The sequence below is a fragment of the Archocentrus centrarchus genome, chromosome 13 (assembly GCF_007364275.1).
Source record: "Archocentrus centrarchus isolate MPI-CPG fArcCen1 chromosome 13, fArcCen1, whole genome shotgun sequence".
Taxonomy (NCBI): domain Eukaryota; kingdom Metazoa; phylum Chordata; class Actinopteri; order Cichliformes; family Cichlidae; genus Archocentrus; species Archocentrus centrarchus.
Genome location: NC_044358.1, coordinates 32,790,944 through 32,813,241, shown reverse-complemented (window position 1 = coordinate 32,813,241; position 22,298 = coordinate 32,790,944). Strand labels below are relative to the sequence as shown.

General features: G+C 37.3%; 1 protein-coding gene across 1 annotated transcript in view; it reads right to left on the bottom strand.

Moving 5' to 3' along the window:
- The window catches only part of si (sucrase-isomaltase), a 62,319-nt gene extending 40,968 nt beyond the window's left edge, over positions 1–21,351 (bottom strand). The window contains exons 1-17 of the mRNA XM_030744154.1: positions 21,231–21,351; positions 20,930–21,015; positions 20,641–20,761; positions 19,529–19,638; positions 19,141–19,292; positions 16,373–16,544; positions 15,917–16,016; positions 15,176–15,288; positions 14,941–15,066; positions 12,025–12,156; positions 11,543–11,662; positions 8,313–8,426; positions 7,900–7,984; positions 5,835–5,952; positions 3,994–4,165; positions 2,549–2,665; positions 23–177 (exon numbers count right to left, since the gene is read on the bottom strand). Of these exons, the coding sequence (XP_030600014.1) occupies positions 23–177; positions 2,549–2,665; positions 3,994–4,165; positions 5,835–5,952; positions 7,900–7,984; positions 8,313–8,426; positions 11,543–11,662; positions 12,025–12,156; positions 14,941–15,066; positions 15,176–15,288; positions 15,917–16,016; positions 16,373–16,544; positions 19,141–19,292; positions 19,529–19,638; positions 20,641–20,761; positions 20,930–21,015; positions 21,231–21,351 (2,114 nt within the window). The remainder of the gene's footprint in view (positions 1–22; positions 178–2,548; positions 2,666–3,993; positions 4,166–5,834; positions 5,953–7,899; positions 7,985–8,312; positions 8,427–11,542; positions 11,663–12,024; positions 12,157–14,940; positions 15,067–15,175; positions 15,289–15,916; positions 16,017–16,372; positions 16,545–19,140; positions 19,293–19,528; positions 19,639–20,640; positions 20,762–20,929; positions 21,016–21,230) is intronic.
- Positions 21,352–22,298: the final 947 nt, after the last annotated feature.

Here is a 22,298-nt window from a genome sequence, read left to right as displayed (position 1 = left end):
CACAATATTAGGAGTTACTCACTCATGCATGACGGGGCGTACAACAGTCTCCCCTGTAGTGTGGGCTTTGTAGAATAGCGTGTAGAGGTAAGGCAGAAGAGTGTAACGTATCGTCAGGTAATGTTTTGAACTCCGCACCAGTGGTGAGTCAGCACCATATGAAGCTGGATCCTGAGGCTGGAGATAGAAAGATGGATTAAAGGGATGGGGTTAATGGGCAAGAAGGAATGTAGAAAAGAAAATAAAGATTTGTCTAATAATTACTGAGAAAAAAATGGGAAAGAGATCAAATGACAAAAGAGTGAATATGGTTGAGCAAGGGAAGGGAAAAAAGAGTGAAATTAAAGCAACCAATTGACAATAAAGCAGTGAAAAGGAGGGATGAATGAATTTTGGAATTTATTTATTTAAAAGGGACAATGCATATTGATGAACATCTCAGTGTAAATATGCTATAATTTCATTTGTAGTCCCTGGCAGGTCATGAAAAAGTTCAAAATTACAAAAACAACAGATACACATAAACTCTATTCATGATGAATAACCACAAAATTACCTTTACATTGGAACAATCTGAAAGTACACCAAGAGCAAAATAAAATAAAAAGTAAATGGAAAAGTGAGAGAAAGCAACAGAGGTATGATGTTAATTTGATGATAGTGGTAAGTGAGAGGGTGATTAGCTGCTTACAGGCCGTGGTCCTATCATCTGGCTAATCATTTATGCCTCTAGCAACTCTGACAGTCTGATGAAAATTCATTTGTGTGTGTATGTGTGTGTTTGGACTAGCTGTATGGGATGTGATGAGTGCCATGATTAGGGCATAGCAAAGGTCACACTTTAGCTGTCTTGTTTAGTGGAAATTGTACATCAAATTCATCATCATCATGTCCCTGTCTTCAAGCAAATACTATCCCCCTCCTCCACATACACAGACACGCATTCTCTCATGCACACACACACACACACACACACACACACACACACACACACACACACACACACACACACACACACACACACACACACACACACACACACACACACACACCCTTTCTTACCCTGTACATTCCCCTAACTCTACATTGATATTCTGCAGCGATGACGTACATGAAAATCTCACACAATGCGGGAGCATCACTTTTCATGCTATTCAATGGTCTAGACTGATTTTTCTCATAAATCATTTGTGTTCATCTATACAAATAGCTCAGTAGCCCTTTGTGATGAGCTGGAGCGCAACTGTTTTTAAATGCCAGTCGAATTGCAACCACATATGATAGAGCAATAATTCTTTTTGCATATAAAACCATAGAATTTACACTTACATATCATGCATTCAGTGTGTCCCAGAGTGCTGTATCCTTCCTCTAATGAGTTCACAGAAATCACATAAAAAGCGCAAACAACAAAATGTACTCCATGCGCGTTATCATTTTCATTAGCATTTACAGTTATGGCATTTCTGTATCTAGCAAAATACGTTAATACAAAAAACGATTATCAATTTCTTTGTGGGTTAGTGCGCCTTTTAGCTACTTTCTGTAGTTACTATAGATTTCTTTCATACATATTAGGGTTATGGAGAGTCTATTGATGTATAGTAAGTTGCAATATTCCACACAATAGTACTACAGCATGTATAAATGTAAAGAAAGGGTCTGGCATATAATATAGGTCATAAAGGGTTAATCATTAGTTATTATTAATCTCTGGCTCTCTTCCACAGTATGTTTTTTATCCTCTCTCCCTCCCCTCACCCACAACCAGCCATGGCTGATGGCTGCCCCTCCCTGCTGGAGGTTTCTTCCTGTTAAAAGGAAGTTCTTTCTTCCCACTGTTGCCAAGTTCTTGCTCATAAAAGGTTGTCTGATTGCTATATAAATAAATTTGAACTGAACTGAAGATAAACATAAATCTCACTCTATTAATAATATCATCCAAATTGTTCTTGAATCTGTTGAAAATCATTGGCATTGCAAATTTGAAAAGATTATAACATTACCGACTCAGCTGTTTGCAAACCCTTCACTTGAAGAGTGATTGTTCAGTCAGAAACTCTGGACACAAGTAAAGCTATTCAGTGCTATAGCTGCAGCTATCTAGATGTAGATCAGAGATACCTGGCTTGATGTTTTATAATATATTGGTTGAATATCCACCATATTGTAGTGGATAATGTAGCATATTTTCTCTTGTAATAAATCAATCCCTTTGAGTTTCATTGTGCCATTGAGCTTGTGAGCGATATTTTACGTCGGGCTCAAATGCTATTGTGTTTGCAGCAGCTTGCATCCTCAGTGTTAAACCCAAATTCAGACATCCCAGTACTCCCATTTCATAACGCGGCTGTATTCGTGCCAGTGAGGTAATAATCTCCATGGATACAAAAAGTTTTTAAGTGCTCAGATTTTATAGCACCTATACAGTGTTATTAAATGAAATGTATACCCTGCAGCAATTTAGACCAAACAGCCTAGATGTAATAATTAAATCTAAAAGTGACAATCTAATATAAGAATTATGGGAAAAATGTCTTTAAAGCACCTTGTATCCCTCAGCGTTGTGGTTCCGACTGAAGGGATAGAAAGCCCCGACCTGCATCCAGCGACGACACAACTCTTCAGGGGAGTCATCAAAGAAACCACAGATGTCAGCACCAATCTGAAACACATTTACGATGAGATTTAGTCAGAACCTACAGTATAATTCTAGCAATATCCTTAATATTGTTGTACCATAAAAATGGAACTAGAATAACATCTGACAAACTCTGAGAATGTGAAATGTTGTGGATTTCAGTTGGACTTGATAATATATTGATAATATATATCTCTAGATTATAAATGTTTAATTCTGGCCCCTTAAAAAAATGGCACAAGTCTAAGATCAACAAATCCCATCGATGTGATAACTTGCTTCATATTTATCTTTTAAAATGCTGCTCTTGATGTTGATTCAATTTGGTTGAGATTTTCTGGCAAACAACACGTGGATTTTAATCTTTATTTACATTAATTTCATACTGGAGTCCAAGAAAGAGACTTCAGTCAAAGGCCACTTTGCAGCGACTGTTTGCTTTCTATTGTTTACTGCTGGCCACATTTTACAACAGACTCAATGGGAGGGAATCGATCCAAATCCCTTCTCTCCTGCTTTCTCTCTGTCTTTCTCTCTGCATTTGTGTGAGCATGTGCATGTGTCTTCTGAGGAAACCAAAATAGGCTTGACACAGTCCCAGCAGGAGTAGTTGGCATGTATATACGACTACCTGACGTGCACAGCGGAAGAAATGTGCATGTGTTTGGGTGTGCACCGGACTCCCTTTTGTTTTCTTATTGTTTGAAATCTACACACTAGAGATCCACACATGCAAGTACAGGGTGCACTCGGTTACTGGTTAGGAGTGTTTTCTCAAGTTTGTTTCTGAACAAGGTGTTCCAGGAAAGGAAACCGCTGTTCGTAGAGACATTTTAATGGATCTTATTCCAGATGCACTTCTTGCCTGCCCTTCAGACTTACTGTAGATCTGAGCATAGATCTCAATAACAACTGAATCCTCTTTAAAAAGGCAAAAGAGAGAATCATCCAAATGCCAGAACCACATGCTAACTAAAGTGAATCACAGATTAAGTGCTATGACTGATTCTGGAGCATTCTGTAGAGTTGAAATATTCTACATATATAACTAATAGCATTTACGTTTTGTGTCCTTAAGATTAGTTAGCAAAATGTGCCCCCCCCCCGCCCCCTTTATCTACTGTAGTCATCTGCAAGTGTCCTGTGTCAAGAATGAGTGGTCTATAGCACAACAGTAAATATAAAATATAAAAGTAATACTTAATATTATGCTATCATAATTCTATGTATGTGTTGCTAAAGTGAAAAAAACAAACTTTGCACGGTCATTTTCTTTTTCTTGTCAAATGAGTTCAACTATTTTAAGCATGAGATGACCAACATTTGCCCTTCTCTAAAGGTTTGCTACTCACATAGGGTACACCAAAGAGCCCAAACTCTAGCATGCCAGGGATAGCCCATTTTATGTCATTCCAGTTGGCAGCATTGTCCCCCAGCCAGTGACCTGAATATTTTCCCACACCTGGAAAGGAGGAGCGGGTCAGCATCAGTGTACGGTTTTCTCCAAACACGCGCTGCAAAGCTCTGTGGGATGGAGAGAGTGCAACGAGGAGAAAAACAGATGATGCAGGGTCATTAAGATAAAAAGGACAATGGGACAAAATAAAAAACGAGAGAGCACAAGGGAGAAAGATATATCACATGCATATGCACAAACACAAATGATCAGAGAGAAAGATAGATAACACGAGGGAGAACAGCCAGAATTGATCTTCCACTACACATTAGTATTTTATTTAAACAAAATCGAAGCAGTATCAATCCCCACAACGATGCTGATGTTCATAAAATGTGTCTCCTGCCAGTAATGCATTTTAATTAGTAGACAAAGGAAGAAAAAAAAAAAGGAGTAAGACAGAAGACAAAAGAAAGATGAGCTAGCTTCAATATCAAAACAGTGAGTCAGCAAGTCCACCTCAGAGGGCTTGTATTTCATGATCGAGAGTGGGCCAAGTGTGCGCGCGCGTGTGTGTGTGGCCATATGTAGGCACATTGGTTTTCTGAGTGTACCAATTTTTATGTAAATGTGGTTATGAGGAGTAATAATGTAACTTTGGAGAAGTAGGGGTTTAAGATTAAACAAAATTCAAAAAATATTTGCTACATTCAGGAAAACGTAACACTTGCAGGGTCGCAGTGGCTCTATGAGATTTTTAGTTTTTTTAAGAACAAATTTTTACTGGCATTTGAGGTAGCCCTTATGCACTGATGAGTCAGGATACAATCGCTGAAGGATATTACAAAATATCAGACCGCATTGTTAGGAAGGCATGACATCTATGTTTGTGATACAGATCAGGCATTAACAGGTTCATTCACTACTATTCTTTCTCCACAATTCTTTTGTCTACAAATTTTGTTAGACAAATCTGTCAAACTGTAGCTTTGAGTTGTGTTTCTTGGTTTTTTAAATGCAGGTTGGCCAGGTAATTTTTATTATTATTATTTCGGCCTGTCTACTGAGTTTCTTGTCCCTTGAAAGAACTCCAACTGCATTGTCTTGGACTGCAGCTGGTGATAGTAGGCCACCCTCTGCTCTCTGAGAGATCAGCAACCTGCTGAGAGGCCATTCTAATGAGAACTTGCAGTAGGTCAAAAAATGGCTCATGTGCCTCTATGCCAAACTCAGCAGGGGAGCAGAGCAGAACAAGAACTACTGCAATAATATGGCCAGCACGCAGATAAGAAAATAAGATACACCAATGCTGGTGGGTTAACAGGGAAAGAACTTTCAGAATAATAAACTTGCATATGACAAAACACCTTTTGATCCCTCTTCAGCAGATTGCGAGCCCTTACCATATTCTTGTGCTAATGCTCCTTTCTATGTTTGTGTGCGTAATGGGCCATTAAACAGTTCCAGCACCAGACACCAGTGAGAAATTCATTCAAGCACCCTGAGAGCTGGACTCATTAAAACATATTTTTGCATTTAACATTAGAGTCAACTTGCAGCTGGTCTGGATTTACATATTTTTTTTCTGCTACATATGTCAATTTTGTTTCAGGACTGAGGGTCAGTAACCTCTGATTCTACAACCCCAGATTTTGAAGATTATGTGAGTTACACAGTTTTCACATTGTGTATTTTGACTTTGTCAAAGCCTCACTGTTCTGAAGGGGTGGCAGAAAGTTGGCCTCCACAGCACAAGCTGGATGAACTCCACCTGTCATTGATTATGGATGTACTCACTTTTCAGTAGCCAACACCATAGAGTAGCCGTACAGACTGTGGACATCATAATGGCTTCCCCAAGACTGCTTGGCATCCATACACAGAGTCTTACTGTACATCAAGTTGTCCAAAATTTCTGAGGGAAAGGAAAAAAAAAATAAAGGAGTGAACAAATGGAAGAAGGTGAGAGGAAGCATAGAGAGAATACAAAAAAATGTGATGGTGTTGAGATAAAGAAAAAGGACAGAAAGAATGAGATAGACATTGATGTATACTGCAATAGGATGTGGGAGAAATGAGGAAGTGATAGAAAAGAGAGCACTGGAGGAGTAGGATGGCTAAGGAGGAGGGCAATAAAAAGGATGGCATCAGGGGAGCATGCCTTTTCCAGTTATGATCATCCTTTCTGGAACACAGTCAGAATAAAAGACATGGCAGAAGAGTCATTTTAAAAATTCTTCACAAGGGATCTACTATTCTAGATGAGTTTTCCTGAAAAGCTGAACTTACTATGTGTGCTACAGTAGCCAATTCATCAAGCTGTGCACAGTTTATGGGTCATAACCTGTATTTCTATAATATCTGTTGTTTCTTTATATTAAACTCAGACCACTATGACTAGTTTTCATAGAAAATGCGGGAGGGTGGAACAAAATGTGAAAAACAAAAGAATTTTTAAAAATGAAAGTCATTCAAAGCTAAATGTCAAAACTTTGTCATTTTTTTTTTATTATTATTATATGCTCATTTTTAAGTTGGTGTCAGCAAAAAAGAAAAAACAAAAAATAAAGAAAAGCGTTGAAGCTGGGATGCATTTCCCACACTGTTGAATGAGTTCTTTGTTTAACCATAGCCAGAGAGCTTAAAGTAATTAATTAGAGTAATTGATTACAATAATTTATGCTAATTTGGTGACTACATTGAATTATGAAGGTCAAAATCTAAGATTATATGTTTAGCTCAGGTACACTGCCCTCAAACTCCATTACTACCTCACATGTTTAGATTAAAGAAAAAATCCAATATGAACAAATAAACCTTTAGTCCATTTTAATGGTGTTTAGGGTATATATTGAAACATATAAGGCACTGGCACGTCTATTCAAGTTTTCTTGTATACCTCTGATTGTGTACAAGGAAATATTGCATTACACAACCCAGTATCACAGCAAAGTGCGTAATAGTGTCCCCCATCCACTGTCACTTTGCCTGTTCTAGGCGTGAAATGGAAACGCATGCTGAAATTGCAGTAAGCTGCAGTACCACCAGAGTGTGATCATTTATTTAAAATCAGACAAGCTAGATGGCTGATATGTACAGTGGGTACGGAAAATATTCAGACCCCTTTAAATTTTTCACTTTTTGTTTCATTGCAGCATTTGCTAAAATCAAAAACGTTCATTTTATTTCTCATTAATGTACACTCAGCACCCCATCTTGATAGAAAAAAACAGAAATGTAAAAATGTTTGCAAATTTATTAAAAAAGAAAAACTGAAATATCACATGGTCATAAGTATTCAGACCCTTTGCTGTGACACTCATATTTAACTGACATGCTGTCCAGTTCTACTGATCCTCCTTGAGATGGTTCTACTCCTTCATTGGAGTCCAGCTGTGTTTAAGCTAACAGGCTAGCCTGGTACAGTTTAGCCTACTGGATGAGATAAAAATTAATATACCATTTTCAGCAAAGGCAAAACCTAGTTTAAACTAAATTTCAGTGATCTCATTGTTCATGACTGGTGCATACATCATTCCCTGAAAATTTGGTGGCAATATCTTAAATAGTTTAGGACCTATGTGGTTAGGAGCAAATGTGGTTAAGCTTTATAGTTCATAAGTCAGCAAAGGCTGATTTGTGTTTCAGGTGATAAAATATCCAAATTCTTTCCAATTTCCAAGTTATGGAGAAGTCTTTACTTCTCAGTATCTCTGAGATGCCCTTTTTATGTTAATGCTGCTGGCTTGAAGTTAAAAATGAGCACTTTTTTAAAATAAATTTTAACATTTGGCTGTCCTTGTACTAGTTAAAGTTGGTTTAACTGATCATGGCTCAAAAGATAGAAAACAACATCTCTTACTTGGTATATATGGAGGGTAGTTGAGGTTGTTTTCAGCACACCCCTTTGATGATCCTTGCTTGAAATTAGCAACCTCGTTCATGTCCTGCAAGTGCAAATATTTCAGTGAGGACATTTGCTTGTTTAAAGGGTTTTTTTTTGTTTTGTTTTGTTTTTTTGTTTGTTTTTTTTACATTCCTAAAGATTGGAAAATTCCTGTTTTTCTTGCTGGTTCTTGGCCCCAATGATCAACCCACAAGTTGAATAACTCACTAAAAATGATAACAATAACAATAAAAGGAAATGAGGCTAGCAGCCCCGTTGTGGATCTACAGCACATGCCTGCAGTGTAAGGGCATTTTCACAGTTTTCAGTTATGACACAACTAATCAATGAAGTCAAATCTTTGTTTTATGTATTTAAAACTGACTTACAATCCAAAGTGCATCATGTTTGACCTCCTTGTAGAATCGCTCATATTCATCCACCCACCAAGCTATGCAGTTTGGGTTGGTGTAATCTGGGAATACAGTCTCTCCAGGCCATACCTTTGAGGGAGAGAATGTGAGATGTTGTTTGTTTAAAAAAAAAAAAAAAAAAAAAGCCCTGACAACATTATGGCAGTTAAGCATCACTCACAGTTTTCACTTGTGTTTAGGCAAAGTACAATTTATTCTCTTATGTGCTTGTTTTCTTTATGCACTTAACATGTATGTACAGTATGTATGTGTAATATGGCTTTAATAAAACAAGAGTCTAGTCTGCAAAATTATCTATAGGTAGACAAAAAAAACAGGGCCTGACCAGACAAACTTATTAGCTCTACAAAAAAAACAAAACAAAACTAAAAAAACCAAAAATGTTTCTATGTAGCTGTCAGAGGCCCAGCTTAAGGATGTGGAAATGCCAGAAAACAGAGGACAGATGAAATGCAAGAGAAGAGGGATGGGTGAGGGCGAGATGGCAAAGGAGAATGGGGGATAAAGAGACAAATGAGTTGAGGAAGAGTAGAAAGGAGAGGAGAAATCGATAATGCAATAGAAATCTCTGGACGTGACTGTGTGTTAGAAGTCGTCCTTAATGACATGTATTGAGAAAAATGATTAATCCACTGAGAAAGGCAGAGGTTTTGTGCCTATGTGTGTGTATGTGTGTAAGTGTGTATGCGCATTTTTTTGTGTTTGTGCTTGTGTGTGTGTGTGTGTGTGTGTGTGTGGCTGTATTTCTGTATGTGAACACTCTTGAAGAGCACAGTAGATATTAAATCTCAAGGTTGCTCCACTCTAGCTATCTTTTACCTTTACTTCCATGGGCAATAACTTTACAACCCAGTTTTCAGCAAAGACATGAATCATACTTATGTACGCTCATGTGCTTGCGCACGCGCGCACACACACACACACACACAGATTTATAGGCAGATGTTTTTGGCAGATGGTCAGAAATCCAAGGTCAAAGCTTATTGATAGTCCCTTGCAGATGCCATCTTTTTTTGAGTCATTCCTTCCTGTAAGACCAGATTTTGTCATCTCCCACTGTGTACTAATACTGGCAACAGGATAAGTAAAAACTGTCATTTGTAGCTGCATGTCTCACTCTTTCTTTGCCTGTTTTTATGGTCTTTTGTCTGTCAGTCTGCCTCTCTATGTCATTATCCATCTGTCTCTCTTCCCTTTTACCTCTATCAGTTCCTCTGCCTACCTTCTTCCCAAAGTCTCTTTCTGCCTCCCATCTTCTCTATCCCTTTTTTTGTCTGTATCTGATAACCTATCTATTTTGTCTCTTCTCTATCTTTGCTTTCTGTGTATGTCTCTGTCACCATGCCACTCAGTAAGACAGCCAGTTTGTTTCCCTGTACATTTTCCTCTAATCTATTATTTGTGTTTCTCTGACTGTGCAGGCTTTCTCTCTGCATGTTTCTGTCTACAGTTAAACCGTCCTTTAAATCTGCATTGACTCGTTTTTGCTCTCCCCACTACTCTTTTTTTAACTCTCATCTATTATTACCTTTGTAGTCTGAATAGAAATGTCCACCTGGTTGAGTGAGGTCCTGCTATGACTTTATTCATGCACTCCAACATGGGTGCCACCAGGAAAAGCTTTTATCTAGGCATTTCTAAGCAATTATCATCTATTTTAAAAGAAGACTGTATACCAGGTCTGCTTCTGTACCTCCTTGATTACAGAGGCAGCAACAGCAGAGGTTTTTGGCAAAGACACTTCAATTTTCATAACCAGAATACATAGAACTGCATATGTAAATAAAGCACAAACAATTCTAACCACACTCGTGTGCACAGACAAACCACAAATTCCCACAAACAGTTTTTCATTCAGACAACTGGATACACACAGATGAACACAGGGACGATGTATTTTTCTCTTTCTCTGTTTCTCTCACCATTACACACACACACACACACACACACACACACACACACACACACACACACGCGCACTCGCACATACACGTGGTTAATGTGTGATGTGGTGATGTAGAACTTTCTAAGATTAAATACTAATGCAGAATCCATGCATAAGTTTGACCTGTTATGAATAGGATGAAGAAATTATTAAGTGTGTGTAATCAAAAGCAACACTAAAAAAACAACACACTTTTATTCCCCACTTCCGCTCTCTCTGCGCTTGTTTATAAAAATGTGCTCAGTGGGGAAGGGAATCTCTCAATGAATATATTTATTTTCAATAATTGTTCTATTACATATTATTTTCCACAAGAATAAAGCTGCGACCTTGTGTCATAATACCAAAAATATTACATGATAGTTTTGTAATAATCTAATTGTAATGGTTAATCTAATTGTAAAGTAGCATCCAACTGCTGCTAATCAGCAGAGGTGGAAAATAAAGTACAACTACTTGTCATTGTGTTTGTACTTAAGTAGAATTTTCAGGTGTCTGCACAGGTGACAATTTTTTACTTTTACTCCCTACATTTTAACACAAATATATATTTACTTTGTACTCTTTACATTTTAAAAACAGCCTTGTTTCTTTAGGTTTAACCCATTTGAAAGGAGCTTGATTATTTTGCATCACTGCATGTGGTCCAAACATCAAACCACACTGAACCTAGATGGTGGGAACAAAACCACACAAGACAATCCTGTTGGTAAATCCATCATCGGTGCTTATACTCAGTTTTTCACATGACTGGAAAGAGTCATTTCTTTTTCACAAATATTTAAAGTTTAATAAAGTTTATACAGCTGTCGTTTACATAATTTAGTAAATGTTTTTATAAAATTATCCCTTTGTAAGTTCTCCCAAGGTTATATAAATAACAAGCTGCGATGATTAACTGGGATGCCAGTCAAAATGTTGCAGATCTTTTTGTTGCTCATATGCTTTGGGGTAAACAGCTGAAAGGTCTGAAAGCTTTTAGGTTAAAAAGCCAAATCTATTAACTGAAAGAATAAAACACTTGAATTCAATCCCTAATTTTACAAGCCTTAAAAAGTGGCAGACTCTAAGCTGTTTGAAAATGATGCACTAGTCAAGCATAATTCATTCCTGTGTTTTATTTTGGTGGAAAGCACCAAAAGTTATTAAATAATTTTCTTGTTAAGTCGGTCTCCCCTTGTTTGGTCTATATCCCCACCTGTGCTTCACTAAATTAGGTTTGGACACAGATGTAGCTTACCTCTCCCACTAGAGGAGTTTTCCCATCTGATTCAGTGACCCAAGCATTCTTCGCAGTCCCGCGGTCATAAGGCTCATACGGAGCATTTCCCACCCTCTTACTGGTGGCTATTGCAGGATCCTGGAGACAGTTGACACAGTTATAAGAATAGATGTTGAAAGTACATCAATACACAAAAATTACATAGCACAGTTGCCATAATTTTTGTTTGTTCTTTGGTGTAACTAATGTAACACCAATTAAAAACATTTAAATTGCTGATGTATTTTATTTGACAGCAAGCTTTAATAGCTGTAGCTTTTGTTGTCATTATTATACATTATATATAGACCCAAAATCACAAAATTGTTTGTAATACAAGAGTAAGTTGTATGCCAAACCCAGAAAAGCAAGGTAAATTGTGCACAGCTGTTTTTTAGTAGCACTGTCTGTTAACATGTCTATTACACAAATTATTTCATTCACAAGAAGGTATTTCTTACCAGTATAAGGATATATCTCTGCCCCTTTTCATGGAGGTAGTCAGCAAACTGTGGAAGTTCAGTGAAGTTAACTTTGTCATAGGTGAAATCTTTTTTATCCTCCATGTAGTCTATGTCCGTGTACTGAATATCCTGCATGGGGAGGAGAGAAATGCTGTATTGGTACATTATGTACATGCAATTTTCAGTTCATAAATTATACAGGTTGCCCTGCCATACACACACATTCACACACTTGGTGAGTTAACTTCAAATGGGTTATATGGTATTACATATTCAAAGCTTCATTTGAAATAGTAAAATTTTGGCATGGCTTCTATCTATTAAAATCACATTTGCATCTTGGATTGCAGTGTTATACATTCAAAATCCCTCTTAATGCCTCTTAAACGTTCCCACTCATATTTTTGCTTCTGTACATAACTTTGGCACATCCACTAAACAAAATCAACATCTTCAATGTGACTTAAATGTGTCCCTCACACAGTACATTCCCATCTTAACATAGCTGAGCACTATTAAACATTCACATTGAGTCTCACAAACAACAGGACCTTTGGTGGACTTTTGGAGACCTAATGTGAGTGCAAACAACTTTGCTAATGTGCTGCTAAACCTTGGGAGGACAATAGCAATGTTAACACGTTCTTCTTTTTTTCTGCCAGGGTGTGACTTTGTGCTTGCTCTCTGTCTGTTGCCTGCCAAACTCTACTTCATATTGATGGAGCAGATGGTTTGGAAGGCTCTGCCAGATCCTTCCTCTAATGGTAATCAGCTCCAGACATATTAGGGAGAATGTGATAATACCCTCTGTGGTCTATCTAATGGTTATCAAACATGTCCCTGAGTACAGCAGGAGAGAAAGCAGCTGCATCCTAATGTCTTTGGATATGAAAGAGAGATTGAAGATTATAAGAGTGAACTATAGTGATGGTTTGGAAATTTGTTTGAATTTGATCATTAGATAAGGCAGAGTTCAAACCACATCCTTGACTGTTGCAATCACCGCTGAGTGTTGATAGAGCTGAATTGTTTTATTGGGACATATATATTGAACGGGCTTAGGAGTTTACCTTGGTAATCGCTCAATATCGAAAAGACTTTTCATAGTTGCCTCTCATGGCTCGACAAAGATAAGCAGTAAGGCTCATTTCAAAGAAAATGTCAACTAGAATCGATATTTACCAAATGTCTCAGAAAGGAATAGGCACTGGAGTAGTTTTAGCATTCAGATCAGTGCGAATGAGATAATGAAAGGAACTCGATCAATTGATCTTTGATCAGCGCTAACATTCAGTGACGTTTGAAAAATAGCGATCCCAGGATTGAACCTATACAGCCCAGCAGACTCGCCATTATTTGACAGAAAGCTGGATTACCCTGTGTAAGCTAAAGGCCATCCCTATCATTCTGTCTGTCTGCCGAATTCCTGCTTCAAACTTCGTATCACGTCTCCACAGATAGTGTAGTGGTTAAGGCTCTTGCCTCCGGAACCACACAGTGGTGCATGAGTGCTTCAAATTTAACAAGGGGTGCACAAGGTGAAGTATTGATTCCACACACTCTCCCACTTTTGAAAGCTTTACAACTGTGGTAGTAGCCAAAGGAATCCCTCTCTCTGAAAACCCTACATTCTCACTACATTTCAGACAGTTGAGCATTAAGATGCATATTTTCTTAGGAAGTAAGAAAGAACAAAGAAGAAGTAAAAGGCCAGCCAGTCTCAATCAAACCAAGCCACATATGTTCAGTTTCCAGAATGTTGATCTTGTTGGTTAGTAACAAGGTTTTATAAATGGATCCTACAGCCCCATCACTAAATAGAATTTATATGCTACAGACTTACAATATAGAGCTAAGATATTGATATGAAAGTATTTATGAACAAGAAATTCTTAACATGTAGTGCATATTATTGTGATATTGGCGTGGTTAGGCTGTGTGGCAAGCAGGGCTGGACCCCAATGCAGGATGCGAAGCAGAGCTAAAATTAAACAGCTTTTTTTAGAACATAAAAAAAAAACTCAAAATACAATACCAAAATCTCAACCAAGGCTTAACTAAAGACAAAATACCAAGCCTGGGAGAAAAAGGGAAAAACTAAACAGGGAAACACACAACTAGTGGGAACATAGACAACAACACAACAAAGAACTAAACAACACTGAGACCTTAAATACACACACACACTAGGTAATTAGGGAAAGAGAGACAGCTGGGGAGGACAAGGCACAAGTGAACAAAATGATACCAATGACGCAATGAAGCAAAATTAAACACAAAGGACAGGGAACAAGGGGCTGTCAAAATAAAACAGAAAGTGACCAACAAAACACAAATGCAGACTTGATGCAAGAGAAGGCAAGCATACTGAGGGAAAACAGGCCTTACACATGAGGAAGGTACACTAAAGGAAAACACAGGGAGAACTAAACTTTAAAGCTAGCGGGAACAAGATAGAACGGAAACCTAAGCACAACACAAAGGAAAACAGGAAATGAAGCTAAACACAATATGAGATGAAGGGGCAAGACATGGGTAAGACAAGAACAAAAGGAAAACCAGAATAAAATACAATAACTAATAACAGGATACCAAAACAATACCAAAACTATAAAAAATCTAAGAAAACACAACTAGAAATATAACAGAAACAGAACCTTATACAAAAAAACAAAACAAAAACAAAAAAAACACTGGGCCAACAGCCCAGGTTTATGACAGATATAATGAGGTAAAATATCTAAACAAAGTTCTTCCACATTTTATGAAAATATTATAAGAAGAAATTCACAGATGTTTGTGGGGGAAACAGTTGCTCTGATAGCAATTTTAGATAGGCCTGTCAGAGAGTGCATAAAAACAGTTTAAAAAATAAACAGAAGAAGAATAAAAACCAAGCAGACAGGATCTTACATATGGAAGGTCCACAGCACGGTTCCTCTCCACTGTTTCCTTGACTGTACTGAGGTTGCCGTAGTTCCACCGAGAAAGCTGGAATCCCAGTGACCAGTAGGCAGGAATGACAGGCCTGCCAATGAGCTGAATCATGTAATTGGGATTATTTTTAATGTAATTACCATACCACCACTTTACACAACTTTGTTAACCAGAAAACCTGCCCCACATATTCTTGAATTTAGGAAATCACCTCAAGGAATTCGTACACCACTTGTTCTGGTGTGTCACCAAAGAAAATGTAGAAGTCAAGAACCCCTCCAATTGTCCTGTAGGTCACAGCTGGGGCAGGTTGCAGTGTCACATCTGGAAAAAACAAGCAAACATTCAAAAATATGTTTAATTATATTATATTTTAAAATAAATCACAACCCCACAATGCTCTTGTAAGCCATTGTAAACCAGAAATCCCTTTTTTGTTTTTTAAGTAAATTCTTTAGCAAATTATTTGCTTTGAACATAAACATAATTGTATATAGATGATATACATGCCACTTTAAAATTTCATGGAAATCAATATAACTAAACATTTATATGAGCAAACTGTAGGCATAAGCAAGAGAAACATGTCAGAGAGCATCACTAATCCTTTCAGTCATCTCCGTCTCAGAATAAAACAGTCATGAAATATTCTCTTTGATTTGTCAGCACAATTCTTTGATTGATGCAACAGTAAATCCATTTCTGTTAGAAGCATGAGGCATAACTGGCAGTTCGTGTGCCCTTGAACCATGTAGAGATGGTTTTCTTCTCCTAATGTTGTAGGTATCAGTGTAAACATATGGTATGTTTGTAACTTTTTGGCAGTATGCATGAAAGTGTTAATGTAGACAGTGTGTATGGATTCCATAGTTTTAAACACAGCGCTGACACTTCAGAATATGTATGTGTGCGTGCATGCAGTCCATGTGTTCTGGGATTTGTGTTTCTTTACCCATAGCATTGCTGTTCATGAGAAAGACCCCAAATGACTTTCCACTCTCATCTTCCAGACAGAGGAAGAAGGGATAGTGTCCATAGAGGTTATGTGTTCCCTGAAGAGAAGACAGTAGGAGACAAATGAATATAGGGTAGTGGTGCAAAGGAGGCGTGTGGGAGACTTACTGAAACTGAGGGCTTGCCTACATGGCATAATCAGCTTACAAGACATTCACTTGTAAGCCCTTTGAGAATGCAAATGCACATACAAGAAACACATGTAAACATGCCACACACATATCGGCACACGCCCAAAGTTGACTTAAGCAGGCTTGATTTTGAGCACATATCACTGCTTTGTCTGTGTGTGTGTGTGTGTGTGTGTGTGTGTGTGTGTGTGTGTGTGTGTGTGTGTGTGTGTGTGTGTGTGTGTGTGTGTGTGTGTGTGTGTGTGTGTGTGTGCTGTCTTTACCCCATTAGGGAAAGCATCTCTGGTGAAAATTGGCCAGGTTTTCCAGTTTGTGTCATGGCGATATTGCCTATGGACATGCTCCCCCAGGCCATAAATATTGTGAGATGGAAGCTTAGCAGACAGCTGTAGGTACTGGTCTTCAAACACAAGCGGAGCCATTCTAGTGTCAAACCTGAATGTAACCAGAAAATAAAAGAGTAAATCATCACTGGGAAGTGAAAAGATGCATTGGGATGTGGAAAATCGGAGAACAGGTAAGAGTGAATATGTGTGAGACAAAGAAGTAAGGAAGAAAATGAGCAAGAGATGGAGCGAGAAGGGAGTGAGAATGAGATAGAGACATTTGGAGGAGTTGAGTTACAGAAAAGAAAAAAACCCTGCAAGACAGACCATCCCATCAAGCTTTAATAAGCCCCCTGGGTAGCGTTTTTCTAGTCTTCAAAACAAGACATACACTGGTTGCTGAAATACCCAGGCTGCTGAAGATTCAAACAGCTGTCAAACATTACAAGGTTTTAAATGCAGTAAATATATGTTTTTATTTTCCTTAGTTCTTTAACACCTTAACCCTTATTCTTTTTGAGAAGAGAGCTTCTACATGGCAGGCAGAATTATTCTGAGTACCATTGCTCATTGTCCATTTATCTAAAAATGTAACAAAATATACAAACAAAAGCTCTTAATTTTATTTAATACCATAATAAATACTTAATGGTGACCTGGAACCATTTTTATGATTTACAAATTAATATGTAACCACTGTTATTACTGTATTTTATGGCCTTTTACAGTTCATGTTCTATTTATTCTTATCATACAGTAACATTTAACATAATTACATTATAAAAGTTAAAAATTACATTGTAAAAGTTATACCACCGTGATACCATGTGCTTAAAAAAACTCCAAAAAAACTCAGAGAAATGTTCAGATTTAGTTAGCAGTTTATATGTTAAAATCACACTGACCTACTGTAAGAAGTAAAGTGGGTTGGCTGTCTTATCTCAAAAAAAGTGTCAATGTGAATAATGTGTAGAAGTAGCTCTGATAGTTAGAAGTAGTAGACTGAAACGGCTCTCAAAAACCTCATATATATCACTTGAATGCACCACAGAACAGTGATCATAGTGACTTACCTAACAAGCAGCCTCAAAAAGAATATTTTGATTGTTAGATAACTGGTAACAGTTTGCAACTGAAGCTGGTGTGCAGTGTTGAGAAAAACAATTATGTTGTAAGTTAGTGAAATGATTCTACAATGAGCTAAAGCTAACCGAAGACAAAACTTTGAACATTTTTTTTTTTTTTAACAATTACCAGTTTGTTTGTTTGTTTTCCATTGCAGCAGGCTTTGGTATGTCTGAGTAACATTAAGTCTCAGTTTGAAATGGGACTTCAGTTTTACTGGTTCCTGAATTGTCCAGCCAGGAGTAAAGGTAAACTCCAGGAGTGTAAGGTACTCATATTGACCTCTTCTGCTCAATGATTAATATGAACAGGGAGCCATAAACACTTACCATTTTTTATAAAGAAAATATATGCAAAGGACACATTGACTGGTGTTTGGTTATAAATTTCATTTCCAATGCATCAAGGGAGACTGATAAGCAGCAGTGATACCTATACTGATGACATCCTTGCAATTCCCAACCCTATTACAAATCAAAAATTTCCAAAGGAAGCTTTGGCTTTAACTTTTCTTGTGAATAAATGCACATTTGCCTAGTAGAGAAATTTGTCATGCTTCATAAAAGCCAATAATGATGTTCAAAACACCATTAGCACTAATATAAGCCATGGCTGTTTTGCTCTATTTGTTTGTATTTGTCCATTCTGAGGAGTAGTTGATCACTGCAGTGTCACACAGAGCCAACAAGGCATGCCCTGGATCAACACTGAAATAATTGCTTATTGGATGGGAAATTCTTAACATGGAAAGGTGACACCTGTCATTTTTGCTGCACAGGCCACCTTAGGAAACTTCTTACACAACTGCTTTAAATGATACACAGAATTAGTATTAATTGAGTAAATTTCCATTTGCAAATGTCTAAGGTGGCAATTCTGATAAATAACTGTGGTAAATTGAATACTGCTCAAAAAATTTAAGTAATACTGAAAACACATCAAATCTCAATGGGGAAAAATCATGCTGGATATCTATACTGATATGGGCTGGGTAATGTGTTTGGAACCAATGGATGCCACATTTTTTTATGGAAATGAAAATTTACAACCTAGAGCGACCCTAGTCAAATGCAAAACTAGTAAAAAAAAACAGTCAGAAAAGATGAGCAGGGAAAAAATGTCAGTGGCCTCCATCTGTAAAACAATTCTGTTTTGGTGGTAGTCTTTTTGTTGCCCCTCTAGTGCACCTGTTGAAACTGATTGACAGCCCCCTCTGCTTCTTAACTGACCAGATCAATATCCCAGAGGTTTAATTGAATTGATGCTACAGTACACTCTGATTAAAAAGTGGTCCTTCAATTTTTTTGAGCAGTGTATTTAGCAAGTCAATTTTTATATAAAATTTTCAGCACTATGAGTATTACATTAACAATTTATTCTACACATATACTCAATGGTTATTTTAATTATATTCCCCATAGCAATCCCCTGTTGCAATACATGCTTTAACTAAGGACTGTCCTGTCTTTACACCCATAGTATATAAGAAAATATGATAAACTTTCCCTGTAAATAAACTTTCTGTTTCTCCTATCTAGCGCAACAAGTATACATGGTGCATACACACAATGAGGACTCACACAACTTTTTGGTTCTCCTTCCTGCGGACAATAAGGCCAAAGGGTTTCTGTGTGATCTGCAGTGTGTTGTTGATGGGACTGGATGGGTTGTTGTTGAGGTTACTGACATACTCATGGGGGACCTCAAATCTGTTCTTGTTGGGATCATAGATCTGAGGAAAAGGAAACAATCATCCAGGCAGTTTTAGTCTGACTTCCTATCTCATGGTCATAATAATACTCTGTTGTGTATATTTCTATTTTCACCTTTGATTAAACTGCTTCTAAAATTTATGCCATTATTTCATCTGCTGCTGTAAAATATGGCTGTGCAAATGTATATAAAAGGGAGAAAAAGGTGTTAGCAAATTATAAAGCTACAGTGGTGTCTATTGGTGTCGGTGTTCACCTTGAATCGGAGTCGATTGTTTGTCTGCATTTCTGCGTTGAGTGCCAATTCTTTAATGTGCCCACCAAATAAAGATGGAGATTCCATTCTTGTCAGTTTTGCTTTCATCACTGCAAAAATAACCAGATACCAATAGGATGATAATAAATGTAATATATCATCTACATGATAGGGTATATTCACAAAATCTAGAAATCAATTACATAATAACCATACTTTCCATGCTAATGAGAAAAAACAAAACAACTAACAACAATTTAATTGAATTCAATTATATTTACATAGTTCCATTTCAAGAGCCATCTCAACATCTCAGGTACAGATACAGACCCCGCATCATTATAAACAGAAACCTAATAATCCAATGATTCCCTATAAGCAAACATTCCTCAGTCTCAGTCCCTCAATCCTCAGCTGCCGCACCACATTACAATCTTCAGGTGAACTGAGACTGGAATTGGTTTAAACTGGATGTATTGCCAGTTTCATTTACTGCTATGATAAAAGGGCTTATGGAGTACTTAGTTGGCCCTGATGTACATGCAGGTAATTTGCATAGCCTCAAGCAATACCTTAGCCAAATGCATGTCAAAATGTTTGATGACATTTAAAATTACATATGGATAAAAAGGAATGCTGTCATTTATATGTGTTGGTTAAATTCCCACTGCACATCACAGGCTGGTTATTACAAATTATTATTTTTGAATATTCTGCTCAATCCAAGCACACGCAGACATCAATTTGTTTGTTTTTCTATTTATCCACATTGTTAATATGTTATACTTGCCAACAATGTGATGGAAAATGTTGACTGAAAATGTCCAACATGTTCTTTTGCTTTTACACATTGAGTGAGTTCACATGAGATGGAGGCATCAAGCAGAAAATAGAAAAACCTGCATGCTGAAAAGTCATTCACTTTGCCAACTATGCCATATTTCACCCCCCAAAAAATGCCTAAGGCAAAGTTAATGAAAAAGGAAAAATGATGTGGGATAGATAGACAAGTTGAAGGAATATGGTGCAGTTAAAGTAAGAAGAAAGCCACACATTTTCCTCAGTCAGTGAGCAAAGTGAAAAAAGGGTAGAGCGAGGGGATAGGGTTTTACCATAAGCGTCTGATGTCTCCTGTGATTCTACTGTGTATCCATGGTTGGTTGGGAAGAAACACCAGGGAACATTGCTCTCATCCCGTGGGCTCCAACAACATCCACGTTCCTGACATTTCTCCTGTTAAGTGTATCATTGTCATATTGCCATTATGATTATCTATAGTGCCATTAGTGTCATTACTGATTACCCCTAGTTTAGCAATAGTGGCAAATAGTTAAAAAGAAAAAAAGAAAGAAATCTTCTCAAACATTACTTTGCACTCTAGGGAATGACATTGACTCATACCTCTGAAGCTCCAGATTCAGGGAAACAATCTACTCTCTCACCCAGAGGAATGCTGGGACATGTCGGAACAAATGTATCTGTAATTTCTGACAAAAGATTAAAAAAAAAATCTATTTAAAGCAATACAACTAAGTCCAAATTTCAAAGTGCAAATCTTGTAATTTTACAAATTTGAACTAGTTTGCAGATTTTTTTTTTCTGGTTTAGAAATTTTAATCATGTGAGCAAAAAAAGTAAAGGAGGATGTGATTTTATGTTGTTGCTTTAAAGTTCTGTGTGTATGTCTTTGCAGTCAACCTACCTTCTTTGACACCAGATTCTCCTGTGGCAAACAGAACTATGAATGTGATTGATATCACAGTCATCAGCACAAACAGAACCATTAAGATCACCTCCAACCTAGAGAAGTGTTTTTTCCCCATCTAACATAGGAAAATGCACATGAACAAAACACACATACATTGTGATAACAAAGGCCGACAACACCCGTCAATGATACTGAGTTTATGAAAGGCAAGGCCCATTAGTGCACTCATAGACATGCAATAAATAAATCACTCAAGGGGCACTCATAGACATGCAATAAATAAATAAAACCATTTAACAGACATTTTCCTTACATTAACCTTGGATTTTCTGCAAAAAAGCCTTACAAAGGTGATAGGTATTCAATTCAGAAAAAAACATACAGTAAAGGAAGAAGGAAAATCTGAAATAAACTGACCAACAGGCCTAGCCTAGTCTTTGCAAAGGCACCTATCATATAACTCAAGCAATTAGGCTTCACTCCAGTATAGTCTACTCTTGTAGACAAAAACAAGGTGAATATCTGTTCGTGTGTGTGTGTGTGTGTGTGTGTGTGTGGGTATGTGGCTGTTTGGGTGTGTGAGAAGCTTATAGCTGTCCTGTTTAATGTGCTGTGAAGAGCATGTGAGGGCATAGAGAGAGACAGAGCCAAATGTCTGCATGCCCCTGTATGGTAGCAATCAGCTGCACATCATAGAGAAACAGTCAAAAGCACCTGCAAACATGCAATGTAACACACAGAGAAAAAAAAAAAAGAAACATACACGAACACTTATAAAGTGCAAACCCTTTAGGCTTTCTACTTCTCCATTTAGCTTACACTGCGTACCTAAAAATAGATTTCACTCAACGTATCGTTTTACACCTCCCAACATACATGCATCCTGAAACTAGATGCACAACAATACTATTTTATGGCTGCACTTTTGAGTTTTCCCTGAGTATAGTCAGTTTAAAATATTATTTTGAAAATATTTTTTTTATTAGTCTCAATGACAGACCATGAGGTGGTTGCTACCTGTAATTAAGTTCAAGACTAACATAAAAAAAGAAAAAAAAAAGC